General features: G+C 42.1%; 2 protein-coding genes across 2 annotated transcripts; both read right to left on the reverse strand.

The window, feature by feature from the left end:
• Positions 1 to 1886: 1886 nt before the first annotated feature.
• Positions 1887 to 3668, reverse strand: LOC117854005 (anthranilate O-methyltransferase 1). The gene is made up of 4 exons (XM_034736286.2): positions 3550 to 3668; positions 3062 to 3451; positions 2567 to 2821; positions 1887 to 2353 (listed from the first exon to the last, which is right to left on the reverse strand). Exons 1-4 carry the CDS (start codon positions 3622 to 3624, stop codon positions 1994 to 1996), a joined length of 1080 nt encoding a protein of 359 aa, XP_034592177.1. The 5' UTR covers positions 3625 to 3668; the 3' UTR covers positions 1887 to 1993.
• Positions 3669 to 22256: 18588 nt separating this feature from the next.
• On the reverse strand, positions 22257 to 23905 carry LOC117854120 (anthranilate O-methyltransferase 1). The gene is made up of 4 exons (XM_034736413.2): positions 23787 to 23905; positions 23299 to 23688; positions 22804 to 23058; positions 22257 to 22616 (listed from the first exon to the last, which is right to left on the reverse strand). The coding sequence occupies exons 1-4, from the start codon at positions 23859 to 23861 to the stop codon at positions 22257 to 22259; spliced, it is 1080 nt and encodes a 359-aa protein (XP_034592304.1). The 5' UTR covers positions 23862 to 23905.
• Between the last annotated feature and the right edge of the window lie 2111 nt (positions 23906 to 26016).

Consider the following 26016-nt stretch of genomic DNA (forward strand, 5'->3'; position numbering starts at 1 on the left):
GGACTACATCATGCGTCCCCTCGACACCTATTTGACTGCACCTGTTAATGTAGGTCTTGCTCTTCCCTTGATCTATACAGATATGTTAGCAGCTAAAGTACTATATATATTGGTGCTAATGCATATTTTTATTTTGGTTGTAGATTATTGACGAGAAGGTCTGGTGGATGCAAGGTGAAAACATAATGTAATCAGCTATTGTGATGTGCTTCTGAATGTAACCTGAGATATTGATTTTTTTTTTGAGATTATGAGATATTGAATCTAATATGCTGTAATTTTGATAAATAGGCTGAAAACTTACTTTATATGTCTTTTGGGCTGAAATGCTGCTATGATAAATGGACTGACTAGGTTGAAATTTGATGGGCCTCTTTGATGGGTTGAAAAGTTTATGGTCCGAAATACAATTCAGCACCACGTCAGCATACACATCAGCAGCCACGTCAGCAACCACGTAGGCATGCACATCAGCAGCCACGTCAACATAGATATCAGCAGCCATGTCATTGCTCACGTTGTCGGTACCAACCAGCTATGACGTTTATTTTCGTCATTGATATTGCTCTTGGGCTTGGCTGCGCGGGCCTAAAAGTGTTTTATGATGGTTAAGAAACGTCATAGATTGTGCTGATCTATGAAGATTATGAAGAAACATCGATCGATTTAATCTGTGATGCTCAATTTATAAAGTTATCTGAAATTGTCACAGACACTACTTTATTAGGATTTTTCAACGAACCCTGACATATTTGTTTCGTCACATATTAAATAGTTTCTCATAGTGTAATGTGCTTTGAAGTTACGAAGCTTAACCAGCCTCCGCCTCCAGAAGTTAGATAGAAGGCACCATTAGCGTCGAGCAGACGGAGAAACCAAGGTGACCAAGAGAGACCGAAGCTGCATGGCGCACGCTACCAAGTCGTAAGCAGATCGATAACAACTTACTGGGCCGCCGTCTGCTCTGCTTGCTACGAAGCTGATCCGGTCTCCTCACGAGATGGAGTTCCATCTCCGTACCTTGAATTTTTTAAGTCTACAAATGACAGTGATCTCTGTTGGGTCGAGGTGCTACAAGAGAATTTCAAATTCTTTACTGAGAGTCTACAAAGAACTGTGATCTCTGTCGAGGGGTAACAAAAATAACGGGGTAATCCCCAAGGCCAGTCGTGTACGTCGCACGAACCCAACAACCGTATTCATGTGCTCGAACCAAGAAAAATGAAGAGTGTTGCTCCGTTTTTGTGGGAGTCAGGACGACTTGCAAGTTCTAATAGATGTTATATTGGTATGTATACTACTGCTCTAGCTATAATTACCCACAATTAAAGTCACAATTTGAATACACCGCTGGAGAAGTGGCATTTAGTACTGGACCCAAACCTCCTTTAATACTGGTTTCATAACCGGTATTGATATACCTAAAACCCAGTACTAAAAGCTACCTATTCTAATTTGTTTGTATCACTATATTGGCTCCTAAAACTTGGTATTAATGGTACCTATTCTAATTTGTTTTGCATATGTGCATGCGCAGCACGTGAGATTCGAATTCACAATCTCAAACCTTACCCTTAGCATCTCACATACACATCACATATGATAGAGTTAGATATACTTACTTTTGAAGTAACCATGGAGTAACATTTAGTACCGGGTCATAACACACCAACCAGTACTAAAAGGCTTCCGGGGACCCCCAAGATTTGAACTTGGTACTAATATTAGCATTAGTACAGGGTCAAAATATGGCCGGTACTAACACATTGAATGAATGGTCGTTTCTCTAGTAGTGATAGTTCGAAGTGTACGACGGGAACACGAACACCTAGAATATTAATATTCTTGTTTTGCAAGAAACATAACATATTAATATACCATGGTAACATCTCAAAATTGCTTTGCGAACAATCAAATTATCATACCACAAAATCAATGAAACTAAAATACACGAAGATAAAGATGGGAAAGATCAATAACATGTGCAGTATGCCTATCTTCTTTGCAAGGACAGGACAATGACTAAGTACTTGGCCTTGTCCCTTTCCAGATACTCTGCTACCTTGCTTGCATATTCTTTGAAGAGGGCATCAAGAATGGATTCACCGAAGTGGCTTACAAAAAGAGTTTCCATCACAGCCCTTATGCACTTTGCGACATTCACCCCACTCTGGATGTTATCTTGCACATTGTCATCTTCAGAGTCGTCATAAGGATCCCAGTTTGACTCAAATAGTTTAAATTCATTGAAGTCAAACAGCCCAGTCTGCTTGATAGCTGCCTTCACTTCATCAATGGACGCCCCATAGATTGGTAGGTTGAACGAGTTCAGTTTATCTTCCTCCACGAGGCCCTTTTACAAGATATATATACATTAAAGTGAGCTTAGTTCCAAGATTAACTCTTCTTTCCTCAAAATAAAGCAACCATAGATTTTACTGAAATAAAGCAACCATAGATTTTACTGAACTGATTTATAATCGTTTGCATTCTACTCCAAGAATAGTAGTCATACGAATTTTTACATACTGCATACTACTATATTTTTGCATTATAACATATATACCTTCTCAACAAGAGACTGAAGAGATTGTGCGAGTAGTCCGTAAACATAGTTCAAATTGCCACTGTATACATCCTCTTCCTTCCTCCCAAGAAAAGTCAGAACCATTTGCCCGCCAACCACTAGTTCATCATACCGCAGCTGAAGGAATAACATCAAGTCCTTCTGAAATTGCTCTTGGTACAGTTTCACCACAGACAGTGGTGTGGCCTTTGCAATGTAAATGTTTCTCTTGTTGCCGTCTAACCCATCAGGAAGCTGAATGGCATACAGTGCCAATCTTCTTAGCACATTGATGATCAAGAAAGAATATGTACTCCCTCAATCCCAAATTGTAGGTTGTTTTGACATTTCTAGATTCATAACTTTTACTATATATCTAGACATAAGTGTATATTTAGGTGCATAGTAAACTCTATGAATCTAGAAATACCAAAACGACTAACAATTTGGAACGGAGGGAGTATAAAAAAATAAATTACTCAGCCTGAATTGTACCTGAGAACGCCAATGGAGGCTATAAGATGAGTGAAAGAGATGAACGCTTTGGGAAGGGAAAAGCCTAGTGTAGTAGGACCCGGATAGCCCAGCAATATGGAACGGAAGCCGTCTTTCTCCCTTGTGATATGCTGTAACTGAGCTCTTGAACCGTTCAGCTGATCGGAACACATGGCTGAAGTCGTTGCCCGGCAGATCATTGAGGAAGAATTGGATCTCCGGCACATTATGGCTGCTACTGGCTTTGATCACCTCCGAGAGGAAGATGAGTGTGTTGTCACCCGGACCGCAGCCTAGGTCACAAACCACCAGATTTGGAGGGAGGAGAGCAGAGCAAACTTGTCTCACAGCCTCCTGGAGCACTGATTTAGTCTCGAACAAAGCTTTTTGCTAGGACATACAGACGGAAAAAATAGAAAGGTAAGATGGAGAGTACTTTTTATCACGCATGTTTGCTAAGAGAGAAATAGGGAATTCCAGGTACAAACTTGAAGTCTGGAGTTAGTGGTGTAGCTGGTTTCTCCATCTCCTTCCACCATATGGAAGTCACGCTCCATCCTCATGATATGCCTTCCACCAATGGGTTCATCACATCGTGGAAACTGGAGGGCACCATGACCCTTCTATATATGCAGGAGTAGTCCTTCGGTCCTATAAGCCGTTTAAAATTTTCTAGATGTATAGATAGTATTATACATTTAGATATAAAGTATACATAAAGTATGTATACATAAATTATATTTAAGTGCATAACAAAGTTTATGGTTTAAAAAATCAAAACGATCTGTGATTTAGAACAGGAAGTACATGGTTAAAAAAAGAACTTTCCATACATAGGAATAGGAAGACATGCATGGTGCACCTGCCTACTTTCAGATCAATCGCGGAATCGCCAGATAGGAGCACAGCTCAATAAGAAAGAATGTACTAAACGATTCCACGATCTGACGATACCGAAATCCAGGGTGCTGTCCGGATCTTATCTCTTGGCAGCTACGCTTAATTTGATGGTTTTTGTCAGGTATATAGAACTGCGTACCTGGCAGCGATCTGAAAATTTGTCACAAAGATCACGAGTTTTAGCCCGATGGCGTCTTACAAGTTTGCACAGGCCCATTTGGCCATGTCGGCCGAACCGTGCAGACCACTTCATTTTTGTATTTTATAACGAGGCGTTGTTCAGCTTGCATAGTGGCATCGTCAGGATTAATAATTTACTCCTCACGCATTCACGATCTGCTAAGAAGAAAATAATGTAATGGTTCCGTAAGAACATGACCTCATTAGGCTATTGTTTCTAATTTTGGTAGTCATTGGGACTAATGGCTTGTCTAGCATGTATCTTGTAGATTTTCTAGGTTCCAAGTATGCAAACCAAACCAAGGAAGGGGCCAAATCATGATATTCAAGTGATCCAAATGATGGTATTTTTTCGTATCCAAATGGTTGTATTCAAGTGACCAAGCTACGGTATCTAGGATTATTCAATGGTATTCAAGTGTCCAAATGATAGAGTGTTGGTATTTTTTAACGTTAAGAATAAATCTGCAAGCGTACGGATATACCGTTGTAGGATTTCACCCGAAGAGTATTCAAGGTATCGTTATTTATATTTTTTCAAAGGATGGCATTGGTATTAAAGGATTTATCGGATACATATCCAGGATCATAAGCTTAACTAATAGACTAATGTTCGTACAGAGGTAAGCCATGATAATTATATGAGGGTAATGTGACGCACACATAAACCAATCTCAAGAATAAAGAATAAAAGAATAAGCTTAAGGTTAGCGGGAGCAATGCATAAAAGAGGCCCTAATGGAATCTATTTGTACTAGCAAAGGTCCTACAAGCACATAATCGTAGCTAAGTCTAGGCACATAGCATTACGGGGAGAATACTCGTCCTTGATCTGCCAAGGCAAGGTATCTTTCAGAACTTCTATACTATATCAGTATGTGGGGGACTACAAGGGATGGATAAGGCTGCCACCACCTGCCACCTACCCCTCAGACCATGGGGCACAGTCATATTTGATGGATCCCAACGCGCCCGAGCACCATGCTCGTACTCGTGATCACTACTCTAGTCCCTCCAGAACCCCGACCATGATGATCAATAGGCATAGAACTAGAGCAAGCCCGAAGGTGCAATGAACTGATGCGGTAACATAGATTTAGCCTAAGCCTATGAGTATAACTTAATAAACCATAGGACATGGCCTAATATACTACTGAAATAGCATAACAACCATACTCTTTATAGATAGGATACCAACAAGTCGAGTACAAAGCCGTACCGAGACCCGGAGGTTATGTCCCTAACTGACCTAAAGACTAGCTTAGCACTACAAGAATTCAGCTTTAGTCTAGCTCCACTAGCCTAAGGATTACACGAGTAGCAAGGGAGAGAGAGGGAGAGAGGCTTCACGTGTGGTGTGTATGAGAGGGGGCCTCCTACTTTTATAGGTGGTTGAGGGTGGTTCCCGGGAGGCATCCATAGGGAATCTTCTCCCACCGCCATCCTTAGTCAACTAGGTACCGCCACGTGGAGGATGAGGGCAGGAACTGCTAGTCTAGGTTCGGTTGGACCTGGGGTTTGGCCAACCCTAGGCTGGGCCGGTTCCTAGCCAGCTTTGCGTGGTGGGCTTTCTGGTGGGCCTTGGTCCTTTTTCTCGTGGACCCACAATGGATTGGGCTGATTTGCTCTGGCATGTGGACCCTCTTAACCATCGTGTACGCGTTAAGTGTTCTTCTGTGTGTTTCATCAGCGTTTGCGCACGTTTCCTCTATGCGAGTAAGGAATATTAGTTTTCCTTTATTCTTTGAGTAGTGTGATGGTCGAATTTTTATATAAGGACTGTCAACAAACTCCCCCAAGCTTGTCCTTTGCTCATCCTGAGCAAAAGCTAAGACTTTGGTTGTTGATCAGGAGTTGCTACAATGCCTTGTTTCTTTCATGTACCATGTGTACAGCAAAAGACTCTTCCTTAAATTGAATAAGTTGGCATTGTCCACCCTTTTTACCTTAGTCCCATGGGGCTTTTGGCTTTTTCCTTGTCTTGGGCGGTTGCATGATAGAACGGTTGTATAAAGTCAACATTTTCTTACTCCTTGTTCAACTTTCTTTTCGGGGATTTTTGATAAATTTTTGAAAGGAAAACAAGTTCCTCATATGATTCTCTTGATCGCTCAATGTGTATAGTCCTCACCAAGGCATGAGTTGCCTCCTTTTCCATCCTACATTTAATAGGCTTTTTGTGGCATTTTGGGTAGCATGTGAAATGAGGCATACTTGCATCACGTAATTTTGCAAAGTTAAAGAGTGGGTCCGAGGAGATGCAATACATACATTCTAATTAAGTGCATGTGTGTGGAATTTTTGGTGGAATTTTATTTGAACTCCTTTTTGCATGACTCCCTATTTTATTTCTTTTTGTTGGATATGGGCTATCTTTTCTTTATGTTTCATCTTCTCTTTCTTCTTCTCTTCTTTTTTTCTCTCATGCTACTTGAGCATGGATATTTATTTCTTCTCTCTTTTTCTTCTTTTTGCATAGCCCATATCTTTTGCAGGATGAATAGAGGGGAGTCATGTCATAGGGATGGAGTATATTTATGTGGGTGGAAGGCATATTTTTGCGTAACTTCCAATGTAGAAGTCAGCGTGAATGTATGCGGAGTTTATGTGATCTTGATAATGAAAGCATGACGAGAACCAACAAGGGTCACAATAATTTGACACTGCTCAATGTGATAGCAAGTAACATCTGTGTACGGTTTGTGCAAGGTAACATCATATGGCTTTGGTAGGACATTTTATCATCATTGAGGAACTTTATTATTTACGATTTTGGAAATATAACTCTGGATGTCATGTTTCACTTGGAACAAGATCATAGCAAACTCTATTGTACCATATCATATCATGCAACAACTTAGACTGCACTCGCAACCCACACGATTCAAGCTTCTAGGATGAACTGCAGCCAACGAACTCAAGACTTGGGACAATACTAAGTTGTAAACTAGGCATATGAAGGAAATGGGGCACAGCACTAAAGCATTCTTACTACACATATGAAAGCAAGTAAATATGCAGAGATAGGAAATGAAGAGATACAAGATACAAGTTACCTCTCTTGGGGGTGTCCTCCCCCAAGCTTGTTTTTTGCTCACTGGCCTGGATGGGGCTTGTACCTCTAGGAGTGGAAGTAGGCATGAAGGTCGTTGTGGCTTTGTTGCAGTGAGGTGTTTATGGCATTGAACTATGTGCCAACCTGTTGTTGCCACATGGCAAAACCTTGGACATGTGTGTTAATGGTGTTTTGGATTTCACCTGTCTGGACGTCGAGATCATTCAGCTGGCGGCTGAGGTCCGTGATGTCATGGTGTCTTCTCGCTGAGAAGGATCGACGTGTGCCAAATAGTGGGGACGGACCACTGGAGCTGGAAGAGGTGTGGTATCCACGTGGTCTCCTTGTTCCCACTCCGCGCTGCTTTTGCTTCGTTAGCCCGAGCCTCCAGCTTCATGTGGCTATGGTGGTTGGTCCCAACCTGGCTGATACTTGGGTGCAAACCTTGGCATCTGCCTGGCTGGAACCCACCCTGCCTGGTACATCTGCTGCATAACGTGCTAGTATTGCGGGGGCTGGTACTATGAGATTGTGGCTTCATTCCTGGACCTGCTCCGAGTTACCCTGCCAGAAACACTACTCCTGCGAGCTTCCTCTTGTGGCATAAGAGAAAGGGTTAGCTCCTGACACTTATAAAAATAAAGCCCCGGGTTAGGTAACAGGATTTCATTTGCATTGCCGGGGAAGAAAAATACAAGTGACTGGTTTGCATCATGCTTAAGAATGTGACCTTGAATAAGATATGCTTCATCAATGATAGTGCAGGGCGTCTAAATGTAAGGAATTGCAATACCATATAACGCCCCAACTTTGGAAACAATGCGAGTAATCAAAGAGGTACACTCAATAGGACCAGTCATCTTAAAATGTTCTAACCATGGCGAAGAGAATTTTAAGCTCATCATTACGAACAGGTTGAACATCTTCCCTAGGGAAAAGCGATAAAGCAAGCCACTTATGCATCACATCACGTTGTGGAAACTGGAGGGCACCATGACCCTTCCATATATATGTATTAGAGTACTCCTTCCGTCCCAAATTATAGTTTGTTTTAGATTTTCTAGATGCATAGATATTATTATGCATTTAGATATAAAGTATATTTAAGTCCATAACAAAGTCTATAATTTAAAAGAACAACCTATGATTTAGAACAGGAAGTACATGATTAAAAATAACTTTCCATACATAGGAATACGAAGACATGCATGGTGCACCTGCCTACTTTCAGATCAATCGCGGAATCGCCAGATAGGAGCACAGCTCAATAATAAAGAATGTACTAAACGATTCCACGATCTGACGATACACCCTCACCGAAATCCAGGGTGCTGTCCGGATCTTATCTCCTGGCACCTACGTTTAATTTGATGGTTTTTGTCAGGCATATAGAACTGCGTACCTGGCAGCTATCTGAAAATTTGTCAAAGATCACGAGTTTTAGCCCGATGGCGTCTTACAAGTTGCACAGGCCCATTTAGCCATGTCGGCCGAACCGTGCAGACCACTTCATTTTTGTATTTTATAACGAGGCGTTGTCCAGCTTGCATAGTGGCATCGTCAGGATTAATAATTTACTACTCACGCATTCACGATCTGCTACAGGAATGGAAGAAAATAACGTAATGGTTCTGTAAGAACGTGACCTCATTAGGCTATTGTTTGTAATTTTGGTAGTCATTGGGACTAATGGCTTGTCTAGCATATATCTTGTAGGTTTTCTAGGTTCCAAGTATGCAAACCAAACCAAAGCAAGGGCCAAATCATGATATTCAGGTGATCCAAATGATGGTATTTTTTCGTATCCAAATAGTGGTATTCAAGTGACCAAGCTACGGTATCTAGGATTATTCTATGGTATTCAAGTGTCCAAATGATAGAGTGTTGGTATTACTTAACGTTAAGAATAAATCTGCAAGCGCACGGATATACCGTTGTAGGATTTTACTCGGAGAGTATTCAAAGTATCGTTATTTATATTTTTCCAAAGGATGGCATTGGTATTAAAGGATTTACCGGATACATATCCAGGATCATCAGCTTAACTAATAGACCAATGTTCATACAGGTAAGCCATGATAATTATATGAGGGTAATGTGACACACACATGAGCCAATCTCAAGAATAAAGAATAAAAGAATAAGCTTAAGGTTAGCGAGAGCAAGGCATAGAAGAGGCCCTAATGGAATCTATTTGTACTAGCAAAGGTCATACAAGCACATGATCATACCTAAGTCTAGGCATACAGCATTACGGGGAGAATACCCGTCCTTGGTCTGCCAAGGCAAGGTATCTTTCAGAACTCCTACACTATATCTGTACGTGGGGGACTACAAGGATGGACAGGGCTGTCACCACCTGCCGCCTACCCCTCAGACCGTGGGGCACAGTCATATTTGATGGATCCCAATGCGCCCGAGCACCATGCTCGTACATGTGATCACTACTCTAGCCCCTCCAGAACCCCGGCCATGATGATCGATAGGCATAGAACGAGAGCAAGCCCGAAGGCGCAACGAACCGATGCGGTAACATAGATTCAGCCTGAGCCTATGAGTATAACTTAATAAAGCATAGGACATGGCATAATATACTACTGAAATAGCATAACAACCATACTCTTTAAAGATAGGATACCGACAAGTCGAGTACAAAGCCATACCGAGACCCGGAGTTACGTCCCTCAGCCAGCCAACTAGGGGCCGTAGTGTACAGGCAGCCAAGGTGGAGGCTGCCTCCCTGGTAGGCTCATGTTGGAGTCGCGCAGGGCCCTTCCATGGCCAGCAGCGACCCACCTCCACGCCCATCGCCCCCTTCTATTCTTCCTGCTCCCACACCAAACTTAGCACCTCCAAGTGAGATTTTTGACTTGCTGATTTTAGATCCAAGCTCGGCGGTGACATCATTTACTTCCCGTCCGCCTCCTGCACATCCTGATGCGTATGTGGCTCGCTCTCTCATCTCCCTCCCTCTCTCTCATTTGTTTTCTGATTTTCCCCTGATTTCTTTACATCCCAATCTAGGGTATGGACCACATGGGGGCTGCTGAGCTGCTGCTGGGTTGCAGGCTCATTGAAATTTCTTTAGATCCAAATCAGTTAGTGATAGGTTACTGAAATTTGTGGCTGCATCCTTATGTGTTAATTTGTGGCTACATGTTGTGATGGCATCTATCTTCACAACAATCTTTTTCTTGTATCTGTGGTAGATAATACTGATGCTGGAATCTGTGGTTATTTTGGCTCCTGTTGTGCTTATATGATATTCATTTATTTTTTCCAGTGGGAAAGAAGTTTATTTCATAGTGGTAAACCTCCTTTTATGTTTGTTTAAATGAATTGGAAAAATAGAAAGGGAAGTACAGTGCTAGATATTCAGTATGTTGTGAGTGTTTTCTACTTGTAGCGCCACTTGGAATCCTTTGGAGTTTGATAGAATCTCTTAACTCTGATATGCTCTAGTAGTTTTATCTTGTAGAGAGTATAGACTAAGAGATTAGAGAACTAGAGAATTAGAGATATTAGTAGTTTTATCTCTAAACTCTGGTATGCCCTGTATTTGTATTCCTTTTGTGTCATATACTTGTCCTCTTCTGATGTTTATCTGGCCATTATGCTTTTCAAATAGGAACCATTCATGATTTGCTTGTGTTTGTGTTTGTTGTAAGCCATTCATTGTCTTGTTGTACAGGTCTATGCAAACATCTTAGGTGAGGCACCACTGGATGAGCCCATGATTGATCTGAGTTCAAGCACTACTAGAGAACTGACTTTAGATCCCACCCCCTTTAGTCTAGGTTTAATTTCGGCCCGGGAGAAAAGGAGGTGCGCCACGGTAGGCTGGAATGAGGTGCACCTTTACTCTCGGTTCTTTTTTTGCAACCGGGACTACAGGCCACCCTTTAGTCTCGGTTAAAATGGCTAGTTTCCGGGCACCGACGGCGCCACCCTTTACCCCCGGTTGGAGCCACCAACCGGGACAAAAGATCCAACCTTTTGTCCCGGTTGGAGTTACCAACCGGGATAAACGTTTTACTGCCGGTCACACCCAGTTTCTGGACAAAACCGAATGCATCGCATATGTGTGCCAGGATCCGTTCTCACACATATGTTAACGTCATCAGTGAATACATCAAAGACAGTGCTCAAAAATGTACATAAACCAGTAGGAACTTTATTACACTTAGCGTGATAGACACGAAGGTCTTTATCGTTCACCGATAACTTAACACGCACACACACACAACGCAGCTTCTCCACAGGCTTGACTGGGGAACACCTGCCTAGAACTCCTCGAAGTCGTCGAAGAACTCCCCGTCGTCACAAGCTTCTGAACAATGTTTGGGCAAGGGTGAGTACACTTATGGTTGGTAATCAGCAGGTGGGGGAAACATGCAAGGCTTACAAGGAATGGCTCAAGGCTTTAAGCGGTTAGCATTTTAATTGGTCAAATTTTATTAGTAACACCTAATTACTAGATGTAAGTTTATACCAACCCACTTAAGCATATAATATTAACATTAACCCAAAGGTAAAGGTAACACAGTTAATTCTCATCTTTAAGTTTAATTATCATGTGAAGGTCCAAGCCACTCTTAACCGTGAGCATGGCTGAATACCAGTTTTCACTCTGTAGAGGTTGTACACTTTACCCACAACTCGTGGTCCCCCGTGTCGCTTGGGTTTGCAAAGCCCTTAAACACTTCCTTTTGTGAGTGGCTGGGGGGTCCACTACGAAGCCTTTACAAAGACACGCAGATAACTAGTAGCCCGCTAGAGTTTCAGTAGCGATGCGAACCACAACCCGTTAATGAGATAGCACCTTAGCGAAGGCTACTGCTCCGGATCGTGCACCCAACACCTTCCCCCTCCTTGCCCTTTCGGTAAAGCCACCAGCTAACCACATGCCTAATTATTCGGCTAAGATCAGAGCCATGTGATGTTGTGGTTGTACTATTTTCTTGGGTGGTTCTCCATGTTCCGATTAAAACAAGTGTTCTTGCAATTAAACACGTATAGCAACATAAATAAAGCATGATTAACATCTTTCATGATTAGAACATTACCAACCCAAATTAAGCGACTAGCAAGTCTACCCAACATGATTAAACAGGTTTTCAAGGAATAAGGATTAAAACTAGGTAAGTCCTTAATAGGCATTCCCATCAAACTTATGCACATACAAGAAATAAATAAAGTGTTTAATCATGATATTATTGGGACAAAAAGAACATGCAGGGGGAGAAGGCCACTTGCCTTCCTCGGCAAATTGGGAGTACTCTTCTTTGAACGGTGGCTGCTCTTGGACTTGCTCCTCCGCAAACGTCATGTCGTCTACACGATCACACAAGGCAATCAAACAAAGAATAAGTAAAACAGTACAACAAACACATGCAAAGGCTTACAAAAAACTCCTAAAACTAACGTTCATGCAGAGACGATCGCGTGAGCGCGAGAATCGCTGAAATCGGATTTAAAACGAAGAAGATATGAGATAAACAAGTTTCAGGGGCTAAAATAGAATTAACTATAAACTTCAGGGACTAGCAAGGAATTTTTGAAATATATACTTAACAGTACATGCGAAAATAGAGAAACATAGGGTTAGATCTACAAGATAACATGGCTCGGTTCAAATAAAAGAATACAGGAACTTTAGGGGCTTCTCTGGAAGATTTACAAGACACAAGAATTAAGTAAAAGGAATAACAGAGAGTTCAGGGACTAGATCGCAAAACATCTTATCTTCTTCTTCCTTTCTCCAGAAACAGGCATGCGCTTGGGCATGGCCGACGGGAAGGGACCTCGCTGGCGTGGGCGGAGGCCTCGCCAGCGGCGATCTCGCCGGCGCGGGCGGCGGCGCCCCGGTGGGGGAGAGGAGGGAGAGAGGGAGGGAAAGAAAGGAGAGAGGCTCACCAACGCGGCGAACTAGAGAAAATAGAAGCTTGACGGCGATGGCAAGAACTTGGGTGGCGGTGCGACGGTGCGAGAGAGTGACGGGTGAGTAGCAAAACGGAAAGAGAAACTCCGAGCGAGTTGATTGGCGGCTTTTATAGGGCGCGGATGGGAGCGGAGAGGGCTCCAGGGAGAGATCGAGAGCCAGCCGACCATTAATGGCCTTGAAGCTTTGTGCGGCCATTTTCGGGGAGAGGAAAAGAGGGGGTGGCAGTTTGAGACCGGGAGTGGGGGAGGGGAGATGTCGCGAGGTTGTGGAGGGGCTCGGGAGGCCGAGGGACGCCGGGAGGCGAGGGGGCCCCGGCCGGCGGCGCACAGGGGGGCGCACGGCACCCGTGCGCCTGTCTCTAGCATTTCAGGCGTTGGAGGTGGAAGATGGAGGGGTAGCAGGCCAGTTGGGCCGGCTGGTGGGGAGGAAAAGAGAGAGAGGTGGCAGCCCAAAGAGAAAAGGAAGGGGAGCTGGGCCGGCGCAAGGTGAAAAGAGAGGGGAAAAAAAGAAGATGGGTCGGCGGGGTAGATTGGTCCCATGCGGCTGGAAGAAGGAAGGAAGGAAAGAGAGGAGGGATTTCGGCCCAAGGAGAGGGAAGAGAGGTTGGAGCTTTTGTCTCGGTTGGTGTTACCAACCGGGAGTAACCACCAACCGGGACAAAAGCTCTAATCTTTTGTCCCGGTTGGATTTACTAACCGGGACAAAATCTTATCTACAAGTACCCTTTCTTCCTCCTCCTCTCCTCCAGCTCGAGCCACTTCACTCCACAAAGACAGAGAAGCTCATCCTCTCCACGATGCTGAAGCAAGCCTAGGGGAGGTGATGCTGAAATTTTTTTCCTCATTTCCGTGGGGATTTCACTCATCCAAAGTGTTGTGAAGGTTAGCTACTTCATGCTCCATTCATTTATTGTTGTTAAGCTTTGTTCTATACTTTAGAAAGGGAGAAAAATAAGTTTGTTTGTTGTTAAGCCTGTAGAGGATTTGTATTTATACATGTTTTTGAGCTACAATGTGATGGATAGTTTGAATGTGAGGGAGAATGGACAGTAAATGTAAGGTAGAATTGAGATTATTTCAATTTTATGTATTAGGAAAAAATTAGAGTAAATGTGTTTTTTAATATTTATAAATTAGCCATATAATTTGTAGGTGTAATTTCATACTTTAGTACTTTTTAGATAAAGGTATGGAATTAGCCATTTTTAGAATAAGTAAATTATGTGGGAAATATTGAATTTTTTAATAGTTTAGTTATTTGTAAATTAAATATGAGCTAAATAAATTTGTGGTACATAGAGATGGCTTCTGATGCTGGATGTAGTGGTGATGGTGGGGGAGATCATTCCTCTCCCGGCAAGGGGAAAACCATAGTTGGCCCTCACGATAAGCCGAAGAAAATGAGTGCGTGGGAGAAAGCAATGCTTCGTTATTTGCAAAGATGTCATGAAGATGCTGTTGCGGCAGGTCAGGAACCTCCTTTTGGTGGTCGTTATGCTCCATCGCCAATCCCGGGTGTTTTAGGTACACTTATAACTACTACCATTGCAGGAGGTACAAATAAACCACATGATGAGGCTGCGTCAGCGAAACCTTCATCTTCGCTTCCCAAGGATTCTTGAAGTCCTTATAGATAGTACTTAGTGGATGGTTTGTCGTAGTGTATCATGTTGTTGTTGCTCTCAAGTTTAAATTTGTGTATTTCTATGTAAACTTTCAGCAATATTTGAGTTTGTCATAGTGTATCATGTTGTTTGCTTCTGAAATTTTAATTTGTGTATTTCTATCTAAAATTTTTGCAATATGATGGATAATTTTATTGTAATCCATGCGCCCAATGCAGTAACCAGAAGTGCTATTCAAAGGCTTCGTGGGGGACCATTCACAGCCACTTGTTTAGATACGGTTTCACGCCTAACTATTTGGTTTGGACCCATCACGGCGAAAGAGGGGTTGTAATGGAAGACGGTGAAGAGGAGGAGGATGATGACAACATTCCGAATCGTGCTATAGGCCAAGCTTTTGCAGATACTACAATGGGTGAGGCTGATGAGGATGAGTTTGCAGAAGATGGCCATACTGATGACCTCGGTCAGATGCTTAGGGATGCACACAGAGATTGCAAAACTCAGAAGGAAGCATCAAAGTTGTAGCGCATGATAGTTGATCACATGAAATTGCTATACTTAGATTGCCAAGGAGACCATAAAAAGCTGGGTACCACACTAGAATTTATGCAATGGAAGGCAAAAAATGGTGTGTCCGATAAGGCATTAATGATTCTTTTCCCTCTGGGATTAATGATAGATGATAGTGATGCAGTAAAATAATTATTTAAGAAGGTAATATAACTAATGTAGAATTAATGAGTTATTAAAACTTATTGTAAATATAATTTCTAATTAAATATATTTTTGCATTTTTGAAATATGTAAAATTTTAATTTTTGCTTCATGAAATCCACCAAAACCCGGCGAGATCCAATGCCTACAAGTTCCAATCGGCGAGAATAAATTTCAAAATAGGAGCAAAAAAATAGTATAGAATTTATGACTAGTTAAAACTTATTGTAAACAAACTTGCTAATTTAATATATTTTTGCATGTTTGAAATATGTAAATATCTTATTTTTTGCTTCCTGAAATCCAGTGAAAACATAAATAAAATAAATTTCCAAAAACCAGTTGGGAGATGAAAAACAGGAGAAGACCCCCATTTATCCCGGTTATAAAGTAGAACCGGGATAAAAGGGACTTTTTGATTCCCACCTTGAAGTAACCGTGTATCCCGGTTGATCATAAACCGAGATAAAAGAGGGGTCTTTTATCACGGGTGATCATAAACCGAGATAAAAGGGGGGCCTTTTATCTCGGTTTGTATTAGAAACCGGGGTTAAATGTCCTTTAATCCCGGTTTCAGTTACAAACCGAGTTAAAAAGGATGGTCCTGTATAAAAGTTATATTCTATACTCCCCCCGCCCAACACTTAGTGAAATTTTCACTCGTCATCCTCGTCCCGCCCGTCGTCAGCCTCCGCCATCGCCGCTCCCCTTCGCCGCCGCCATCAGCTTCGCTCGCAATCATCGCCGGCCTCCTCCTCCGTCCCCGTCGCCGCCGCCGGCGCGTCCATCCCCGTCCCTACGACCTCCGCGCGTGCCCCTCATCGCACGCTGGCGCCACCTCTTCCCCGTCGTCATAGCTATCCCCGTTGCCGCAACTGCCATCCCCGTCCCTAGCCGGCCGGCCGCCTCCCTCGTCGTCGCCGTGCTTCCTCATCGCCGACACACCCACCTCCAACTCCGGCCGTCCTCCCGAATCAAATTATTTTTTGAAATTTGGTAGATTACATACAAAATAAATTTTGTATACATTTAGGTCCCGTTTGGATCATTGCAATTGTTTGTGGAATATAGTTATATACTTCTAATTAATGCTTAGAAATTAATTGAACTTTGGTACAAATGTTTACAAATTTTTGTTGAAATGCTTAGAAATTAGTTGAAATTTAGTACATTTTCTATATTACATTTTGTATGTTACATTTTGTATATTACATTTTGTATATTACATTTTGTATGTTACATTTTTTATATTACATTTTGCATAGTACATTTTTATATTACATTTTGCATAGTAAATTTGTTGAAATAAATTTTTTTTCATGGTTCTTCTATATATGATTTCATGTACGAAGTAGTTGAGATCGATGGTAGATGATGAGGTCAGAAGTTATCTAATGGAGCAGATTATTGCTAGTGAATGATGAGCTCACAATGGCCCTCGGGAATCCCGAACACCTAGGACGTACCCGAGGGTTCGGGCTTGTTCCATGAAAGTTTGCATTCCGAGGCATTGGACATGTACACAGGCCAGATTCAAAGAAAGGAGCAAGAGGATGAGAGGTGGCGGCGCATGATAGAATCCAAACTGCAATCTGTAGAAGTAAGAATGTAGGAGGGAGGCAGTAGACGAATGGCCGACGCAGTTGGCAGCTCTTCTCAACACCTCGGGAGCAGCTGTGCATCCACAGAGCTCCCTAAGCCACATACGCCAGGATTACCCATGGAAGAGAAACTATTCCCTGTGGATGCCATCACGCAACGCACCACATGTGAGCTGCATACACCGATCAGCAACCTCAGCATTAAGGTACGTATATATACATAATATTTATGCACCGGAGCCTCGGGAGTGCTTTGGCAATTTGAAGTTTAAGAACTTCATTTCTTTTATATATTCAGGTGGCGTACAGGAGTGCATTGTCAATCCTGCCAAATCAATCATGCCATGGCATGGAGATTCCACCTAGCTATGCCAGTGTTGGCGTAGAGAGAATCCCTAATAGCCAATTTGAAGGCGTAGAGCTCGACTTTCCAGCAGGTGACGGGTCAACAACACTAGGAGAAGTGGTTCACGGGGTCATTCTATGGCGCAAACGCTACATCATCATCCCCGCACGTGGAGGCAACTCCTCAGAGCTCAAGACCACTCTTCGCAAATCCACAGCAGCGACCATCTCCTCAAACATCCAGACCATCATCTCCACCACAACCTGCTCCACGATCAAGGTCTCCATCTCCAACACATCCTGGTGGTTGGAGCGATGACGACGCCAACAACACCCCTCCACGATCACCTTCGCCGGGACTAAGAGCACCATTTAAGAAGTCATGACTACCGCCTCCCAAGCAAAGACAGCGTAAGAAGAAAACAAAGGAGCCTGAGGTGACTCCTGAGGAACGCTGGGAGGCAATGACTCATGAGGAACGCTGGATCGAAATCCAAGTACAAGCTAGTGAGTGGTTGAGGGAATAAAGGGAATTAAGAAAAGCAAGGGAGATGGAGCCTCCGTCAGTAGATCGAAGAGAATTATATAAATTCATCAAGACACAAGAACAAGCCAAGAAGAGTCAACCACAACTATCGAACTATGAATGGGCATTAGTAAAGGTTGATGAGAAGAAAAAAAGGAAAAAAGTCGAGCTGCTAGTTGCACCGCCAAGTGAACCGAAATGGACCTTTGAGCTAGGCAAGCCTATGGTTAGCCCTGATTCGCTAATGAAGCTATCAACGAAGATGTACGAATTTCATCAATGGTAAATGAAGTTGTCTGCCGATGAGAGGGAGATGTTGGGCCTTTGGATAAAACCGATAGATTTTCACGGCGAAGGTGAGGCAGTTCTGTGGCTATGATTCAAGGATATATATGAAGTGTACCATCATGGTGCCCTAGACGTCTCTCTGATGAGCGCCTGGACTCTGTAAGTGTCCATTTATATGTACATGTAAATTTTGGCTCATATCATTTTGTTGTGCATGTGTCGCCGTACTAATTAACTTCGTCTTCCATTTTATGTAGGATTCTAATTCGGACGTGCAGACATGAAGCGTACCTCCATATTGGCTTCATGGATCCATCCATAGTGAACCAAGCCCAGATATGAGATTTTCCAGACAAAATGTTGCTGGCAGTATACAATTCCTTAGATAGACAAAAATTAAAGGATCGCATACTACTTCCATACAACTTCAAGTAAGTGTGTGTATACCGTCTATATTCGTTTTCTTTTTCCTTACCTGATATATATGAACATTTACGTATGCAGCTCCCACTGGATCCTCATTATTATTAACATTGATCGAAGTCACGTCACTGTCTTCAATTCGTTGAGGAGAGATCCGAAGGAGTACCAAGACGTGCAACACATGCTAGACATGTAATAATTCTGGACCTCTATCTCTATACAAAATTTTATTTCCTAAATTTTCACCTAACACTATATCATTCATTATTTTAATCTGCAAAGCATGGAGAGAATTCATCAGGGCAGACAGATCAGGTCAATTCAAAGAAAAACTTACATGGAGAACAGACTTCCCGGTACGTATGAAGTCTGCACATTTTATACATTCTATAGCACGAATATTTAATAACTTAATTATTTTTCCCCACAACAGTGCTTAAGACAGGAACCTGGGAATGATAATCTATATGGCTACTATGTCTGTGAGCACATGCACAATTTATTGGGACCCAAGACCATCAAGGCCACGGAGCACGAATTTAAAATATGTAAAATAAAACTATTAATAGTTATTTATTTTCTATAATTGTTCGTGTAAAATTCACATATATGTATCCAAATTATAAATGTGGAATATTCAATTGGGACTCTTGAAGAAGGAAAGAGTAGTGACAATATGTGAAGATCTCATTGGATTCCTGGTGAACGAGGTGGTAAATCCACAAGAAGATTTTCATTACGATGGACAAAAATTAGACGCTCCCCGCACCTCGACGGGAAGATCATCGTAGATATATATATATATATAGTTTGATTTAGTTTGTATATATATGTAATACGTACGCTAATTAGATTTGTATATATATATAGTACGCTAAGAATTGTATAGTATTTGTATAAATACTTGTTTGATTCATTTAAATAATTGTTTGATTCGTTTAAATAGTAGTTTGATTGATTTTATTATAAAAAAAAGTTCTCAACTACTAACGGTTAACTATAGGGGTACGTGAGATATGCACGAAATTATAGACACCAAGCAGGTGCCTGCATGGTGCTATACGCACGCACTTTAGTCTCGATTTGTAACACCAACCGAGACTAAAGGGGTCTGTCCACCGCTTGGCGTGGCAGCCCCATTAGTCCCGATTGATTTTACAAATTGGGATTAAAGGAGGGTTTTATATCCCGGTTGAGGGACCCGTGATAAAAGACCCCCTCTTTATCTCGACAGATTAATCCCGGATGCATTTTTAGGAGATATGCAGTCTATGAACCAGTACTAATACCGAGTTCTCTAGTAGTGAAGTCAGTTCTATGGTGAAGGACATGGTGCTAGTGACAAGAGAATCACTAACTTGACTATAAACAACAAGCAGCTAGGTGTTGCTGTGTTTTGAACGATTCTCTCTCTGGGTACGTCATTTTCCCTCGCTACCCGTTAATGATCAAATGTAAGGAAAATTTTGTTAGGCAACTGATTGATGTATTTTCCTTTGCTGCTGTTTGTTTGGACCTTCATGCCAAGACGATAAAACCTACCCGCGGACTACATCATGCGTCCCCTCGACACCTATTTGACTGCACCTGTTAATGTAGGTCTTGCTCTTCCCTTGATCTATACAGATCTGTTAGCAGCTAAAGTACTATATATATTGGTGCTAATGCATATTTTTATTTTGGTTGTAGATTATTGACGAGAAGGTCTTGTGGATGCAAGGTGAAAACATAATGTAATGAGCTATTGTGATGTGCTTCTGAATGTAACCTGAGATATTGATTTTTTTTTTGAGATTATGAGATATTGAATCTAATATGCTGTAATTTTGATAAATAGGCTGAAAACTTACTATATATGTCTTTTGGGCTGAAATGTTGCTATGATAAATGGACTGACTATGTTGAAATTTGATGGGCCTCTTTGATGGGTTGAAAAGTTTATGGTCCAAAATACAATTCAGCAGCCACGTCAGCATACACATCAGCAGCCACGTCAGCAACCGCGTAGGCATGCACATCAGCAGCCACGTCAACATAGATATCAGCAGCCACGTCAGCAACCGCGTAGGCATGCACATCAGCAGCCACGTCAACATAGATATCAGCAGCCATGTCATCGCTCACGTTGTCGGTACCAACCAGCCATGACGTTTATTTTCGTCATTGATATTGCTCTTGGGCTGGGCTGCGCGGGCCTAGAAACCTTTTATGATGGTTAAGAAACGTCATAGATTGTGCTGATCTATGAAGATTATGAAGAAACGTTGATCGATTTAATCTGTGATGCTCAATTCATAAAGTTATCTGAAATCGTCACAAACACTGCTTTATTACCATTTTTCAACGATCTGTGACATATTTGTTTCGTCACAGATTAAATAGTTTCTCGTAGTGTAACGTGCTTTAAGCTTAACCAGCCTCCGCCTCCAGAAGTTAGATAGAAGGCACCATTAGCGTCGAGCAGACGGAGAAACCAAGGTGACCAAGAGACCGAAGCTGCATGGCGCACGCTACCAAGTCGTAAGCAGATCGATAACAACTTACTGGGCCGCCGTCTGCTCTGCTTGCTACGAAGCTGATCCGGTCTCCTCACGAGATGGAGTTCCATCTCCGTACCTTGAATTTTTTAAGAGTCTACAAATGACAGTGATCTGTGTTGGGTCGAGGTGCTACAAGAGAATTTCAAATTCTTTACTGAGAGTCTACAAAGAACTGTGATCACTGTCGAGGGGTAACAAAAATAACGGGGTAATCCCCAAGGCCAGTCGTGTACGTCGCACGAACCCAACAACCGTATTCATGTGCTCGAACCAAGAAAAATGAAGAGTGTTGCTCCGTTTTTGTGGGAGTCAGGACGACTTGCAAGTTCTAATAGATGTTATATTGGTATGTATACTACTGCTCTAGCTATAATTACCCACAATTAAAGTCACAATTTGAATACACCGCTGGAGAAGTGGCATTTAGTACTGGACCCAAACCTCCTTTAATACCGGTTTCATAACCGGTATTGATATACCTAAAACCCAGTACTAAAAGCTACCTATTCTAATTTGTTTGTATCACTATATTGGCTCCTAAAACTCGGTATTAATGGTACCTATTCTAATTTGTTTTGCATATGTGCATGCGCAGTACGTGAGATTCGAATTCACAATCTCAAACCTTACCCTTAGCATCTCACATACACAGCACATGTGATAGAGTTAGATATACTTTACTTTTGAAGTAACCATGGAGGAACATTTAGTACCGGGTCATAACACACCAACCGGTACTAAAAGGCTTCCGGGGACCCCCAAGATTTGAACTTGGTACTAATATTAGCATTAGTACAGGGTCAAAATATGGCCGGTACTAACACATTGAATGAATGGTCGTTTCTCTAGTAGTGATAGTTCGAAGTGTACGACGGGAACACGAACACCTAGAATATTAATATTCTTGTTTTGCAAGAAACATAACATATTAATATACCATGGTAACATCTCAAAATTGCTTTGCGAACAATCAAATTATCATACCACAAAATCAATGAAACTAAAATACACGAAGATAAAGATGGGAAAGATCAATAACATGTGCAGTATGCCTATCTTCTTTGCAAGGACAGGACAATGACTGAGTACTTGGCCTTGTCCCTTTCCAGATACTCTGCTACCTTGCTTGCATATTCTTTGAAGAGGGCATCAAGAATGGATTCACCGAAGTGGCTTACAAAAAGAGTTTCCATCACAGCCCTTATGCACTTTGCGACATTCACCCCACTCTGGATGTTATCTTGCACATTGTCATCTTCAGAGTCGTCATAAGGATCCCAGTTTGACTCAAATAGTTTAAATTCATTGAAGTCAAACAGCCCAGTCTGCTTGATAGCTGCCTTCACTTCATCAATGGACGCCCCATAGATTGGTAGGTTGAAGGAGTTCAGTTTATCTTCCTCCACGAGGCCCTTTTACAAGATATATATATATTAAAGTGAGCTTAGTTCCAAGATTAACTCTTCTTTCCTCAAAATAAAGCAACCATAGATTTTACTGAACTGATTTATAATCGTTTGCATTCTACTCCAAGAATAGTAGTCATACGAATTTTTACATACTGCATACTACTATATTTTTGCATTATAACATATATACCTTCTCAACAAGAGACTGAAGAGATTGTGCGAATAGTTGGTAAAGATAGTTCAAATTGCCACTGTATACATCCTCTTCCTTCCTCCCAAGAAAAGTCAGAACCATTTGCCCGCCAACCACTAGTTCATCATACCGCAGCTGAAGGAATAACATCAAGTCCTTCTGAAATTGCTCTTGGTACAGTTTCACCACAGACAGTGGTGTGGCCTTTGCAATGTAAATGTTTCTCTTGTTGCCGTCTAACCCATCAGGAAGCTGAATGGCATACAGTGCCAATCTTCTTAGCACATTGATGATCAAGAAAGAATATGTACTCCCTCAGTCCCAAATTGTAGGTTGTTTTGACATTTCTAGATTCATAACTTTTACTATATATCTAGACATAAGTGTATATTTAGGTGCATAGCAAACTCTATGAATCTAGAAATACCAAAACGACTAACAATTTGGAACGGAGAGAGTATAAAAAAATAAATTACTCAGCCTGAATTGTACCTGAGAACGCCAATGGAGGCTATAGGATGAGTGAAAGAGACGAACGCTTTGGGAAGGGAAAAGCCTAGTGTAGTAGGACCCGGATAGCCCAGCAATATGGAACGGAAGCCGTCTTTCTCCCTTGTGATATGCTGTAACTGAGCTCTTGAACCGTTCAGCTGATCGGAACACATGGCTGAAGTCGTTGCCCGGCAGATCATTGAGGAAGAATTGGATCTCCGGCACATTATGGCTGCTACTGGCTTTGATCACCTCCGAGAGGAAGATGAGTGTGTTGTCACCCGGACCGCAGCCTAGGTCACAAACCACCAGATTTGGAGGGAGGAGAGCAGAGCAAACTTGTCTCACAGCCTCCTGGAGCACTGATTTAGTCTCGAACAAAGCTTTTTGCTAGGACATACAGACGGAAAAAATAGAAAGGTAAGATGGAGAGTACTTTTTATCACGCATGTTTGCTAAGAGAGAAATAGGGAATTCCAGGTACAAACTTGAAGTCTGGAGTTAGTGGTGTAGCTGGTTTCTCCATCTCCTTCCACCATATGGAAGTCACGCTCCATCCTCATGATATGCCTTCCACCAATGGGTTCATCACATCGTGGAAACTGGAGGGCACCATGACCCTTCTATATATGCAGGAGTAGTCCTTCGGTCCTATAGGCCGTTTTAAATTTTCTAGATGTATAGATAGTATTATACATTTAGATATAAAGTATACATAAAGTATGTATACATAAATTATATTTAAGTGCAATACCATATAACACCCCAACTTTGGAAACAATGCGAGTAATCAAAGAGGTACACTCAATAGGACCAGTCATCTTAAAATGTTCTAACCACTAAGCAATCATAGGCTTAATAGGAGAAACACTAATTTTCTTAACCATGGCAAAGAGAATTTTAAGCTCATCATTACGAACAGGTTGAACATCTTCCCTAGGGAAAAGCGATAAAGCAAGCCACTTATGCATCAACCTCAAAGTAGGATTATGAATATCATTGCAACGAGGAGAAAACTTGTCAACGATGACTTGACCGGAAATGCTTGTCCAAAAGGAATGGTGATTAAAATCATGGACAGCTTTATCAAAGTCAATTAAGCACTTCTTATGCAAACCAAGCAATAGACTTAGGTTTTTCCAAGAGAGTTCATACTCTGTTCCGAAGAGACAGAAGCAAATACCATCATCATATTTTTGCAAGGTGCATAAGAATTGAATGGTGAGTAGGCGGGAACCTTCCTCAAAAATGGGCACGAAATCATTCCTTCCAATTGTATGCCAAATGTTAGCAAAGTCGATGTCCATACATGTGTTCTCAAGAAGCTCGAAGTTGAATGCTCGAGTGTGGATGAAGACTCGATCTTTGATGAGGGCATAGGCTTGTGCTTCTTGGTCGCCATGTAGGTCGGGTTGAAGTTCTTCAACCTCCATGGCTTGTGGTTTAGATTGCTTTTCTTGCGGCATCTCCTCCTCCTGCATTGGGCTTGGCATTTAGTCATCGGAGTGGTGCGTGCTTGCGCTTCCACGGGAGCGGCTTGAGCTCAATCCTGTCACCTTCCTGAACGCACTGGAGAGCTTCCGTCCAACTCCTTTCATGGTAGATGGAGCAAAACACAACTTGCACATGTGTTACGTTAGTGAAATCAAAATGAACTCTTACCCATGAATTGCTCCACCAATGTTGTTGATTCTTGCAGCAAAGAAAATGAGAGAGAGAGGTTTCTTGCACTTGAACTTGAGCAAAAACTTGATGAAATCCTGAGAGCAAAGAGAGGAGAGGAGGTAAGGGAATGAAAGTGTTGATGGATGAACAACACCCTCCTCTTGGCCTCTATTTATAGGGCAAAACCGTCGGGCCGTTGGGAACAGACCAAGGGCAGCGGCTAGGAGCCGTTGGAGTTCGTGGGGCCCAGGAGTCGTTGGACCTGGTTTGACCGAACCAATGGTTCGGCCGACCCCTGGTGGGTCCCACTGGCTGCTAGCATTGGCCCACGACCCCCCAACAGCTATATGGTGACATAGTGGGAAGGTTCAGTCAAAGTTTGCTGCAGAAACGCTCAAAAATAATTTTCAAAGTATTTCGCTCAAGTCACTTTATTACTTTTGAATTTTTAGAAAGTTTTTTATGAAAGGGAAAAAGGGCTAGAATAAATTCCAGCATGCAAATGCAACTTTTGGGAAATCAAATATGCAGTTTGGGAAAACCAAATAAAGGAAATAAAAAAATTGAAAATTCAAATATGAGATAACTATCGATTTACCTTCACCAAGGGCTCACCATTTGAAGTCCTTTGAGCGGGACTTCCTCCGTGGCTTTTTAGCTTGTGGATGGTGCATCCGGTCTAGGAGAAGAAGACATGGATGATTGTATGTCCTTCACCTTCCATACCTTATGGGTTTTCTTGGGCTTTGCAGCTGGAGGTGTAGTTGGTTTCTTCTTGGGTTTTGGGGTCTGGTTTTTCCATAACCCTGGCCTCTTGTCCATTCTTTGCTCTTCTTTCTTCATGAATCCATTCATGAATGGGATGAGGCTATCTGTCTTGTGAGGCATCACTTCGACTTCTTCGATGCCTTGTGGATTCAGCTCGTACTTGATCTTGATCATGGAGCATTGCTCCTGCTTGGGCTGGAAGTTGAACTTCTCCTCTTTACCATTTATGTTGAAGCAGATTTCTCCAGCTCCAACATCGATGTGTGCTTCGGCTATGCTCAGGAA

Source organism: Setaria viridis, chromosome 4 (assembly GCF_005286985.2).
Source record: "Setaria viridis chromosome 4, Setaria_viridis_v4.0, whole genome shotgun sequence".
Lineage (NCBI taxonomy): Eukaryota > Viridiplantae > Streptophyta > Magnoliopsida > Poales > Poaceae > Setaria > Setaria viridis.

What these genes read in the sequence shown, in the direction of transcription:
- LOC117854005 (XM_034736286.2), bottom strand. Translation starts at nt 3,624, where the DNA reads ATGAGGATGGAGCGTGACTTCCATATGGTGGAAGGAGATGGAGAAACC. An exon ending in CCACTAACTCCAGACTTCAA is followed by an intron (nt 3,452 to 3,549) that starts GTTTGTACCTGG and finishes TGTATGTCCTAG; the next exon opens with CAAAAAGCTTTGTTCGAGAC. An exon ending in GCCTCCATTGGCGTTCTCAG is followed by an intron (nt 2,822 to 3,061) that starts GTACAATTCAGG and finishes TATGCCATTCAG; the next exon opens with CTTCCTGATGGGTTAGACGG.
- LOC117854120 (XM_034736413.2), bottom strand. Translation starts at nt 23,861, where the DNA reads ATGAGGATGGAGCGTGACTTCCATATGGTGGAAGGAGATGGAGAAACC. An exon ending in CCACTAACTCCAGACTTCAA is followed by an intron (nt 23,689 to 23,786) that starts GTTTGTACCTGG and finishes TGTATGTCCTAG; the next exon opens with CAAAAAGCTTTGTTCGAGAC. An exon ending in TTCAGTCTCTTGTTGAGAAG is followed by an intron (nt 22,617 to 22,803) that starts GTATATATGTTA and finishes ATCTTGTAAAAG; the next exon opens with GGCCTCGTGGAGGAAGATAA.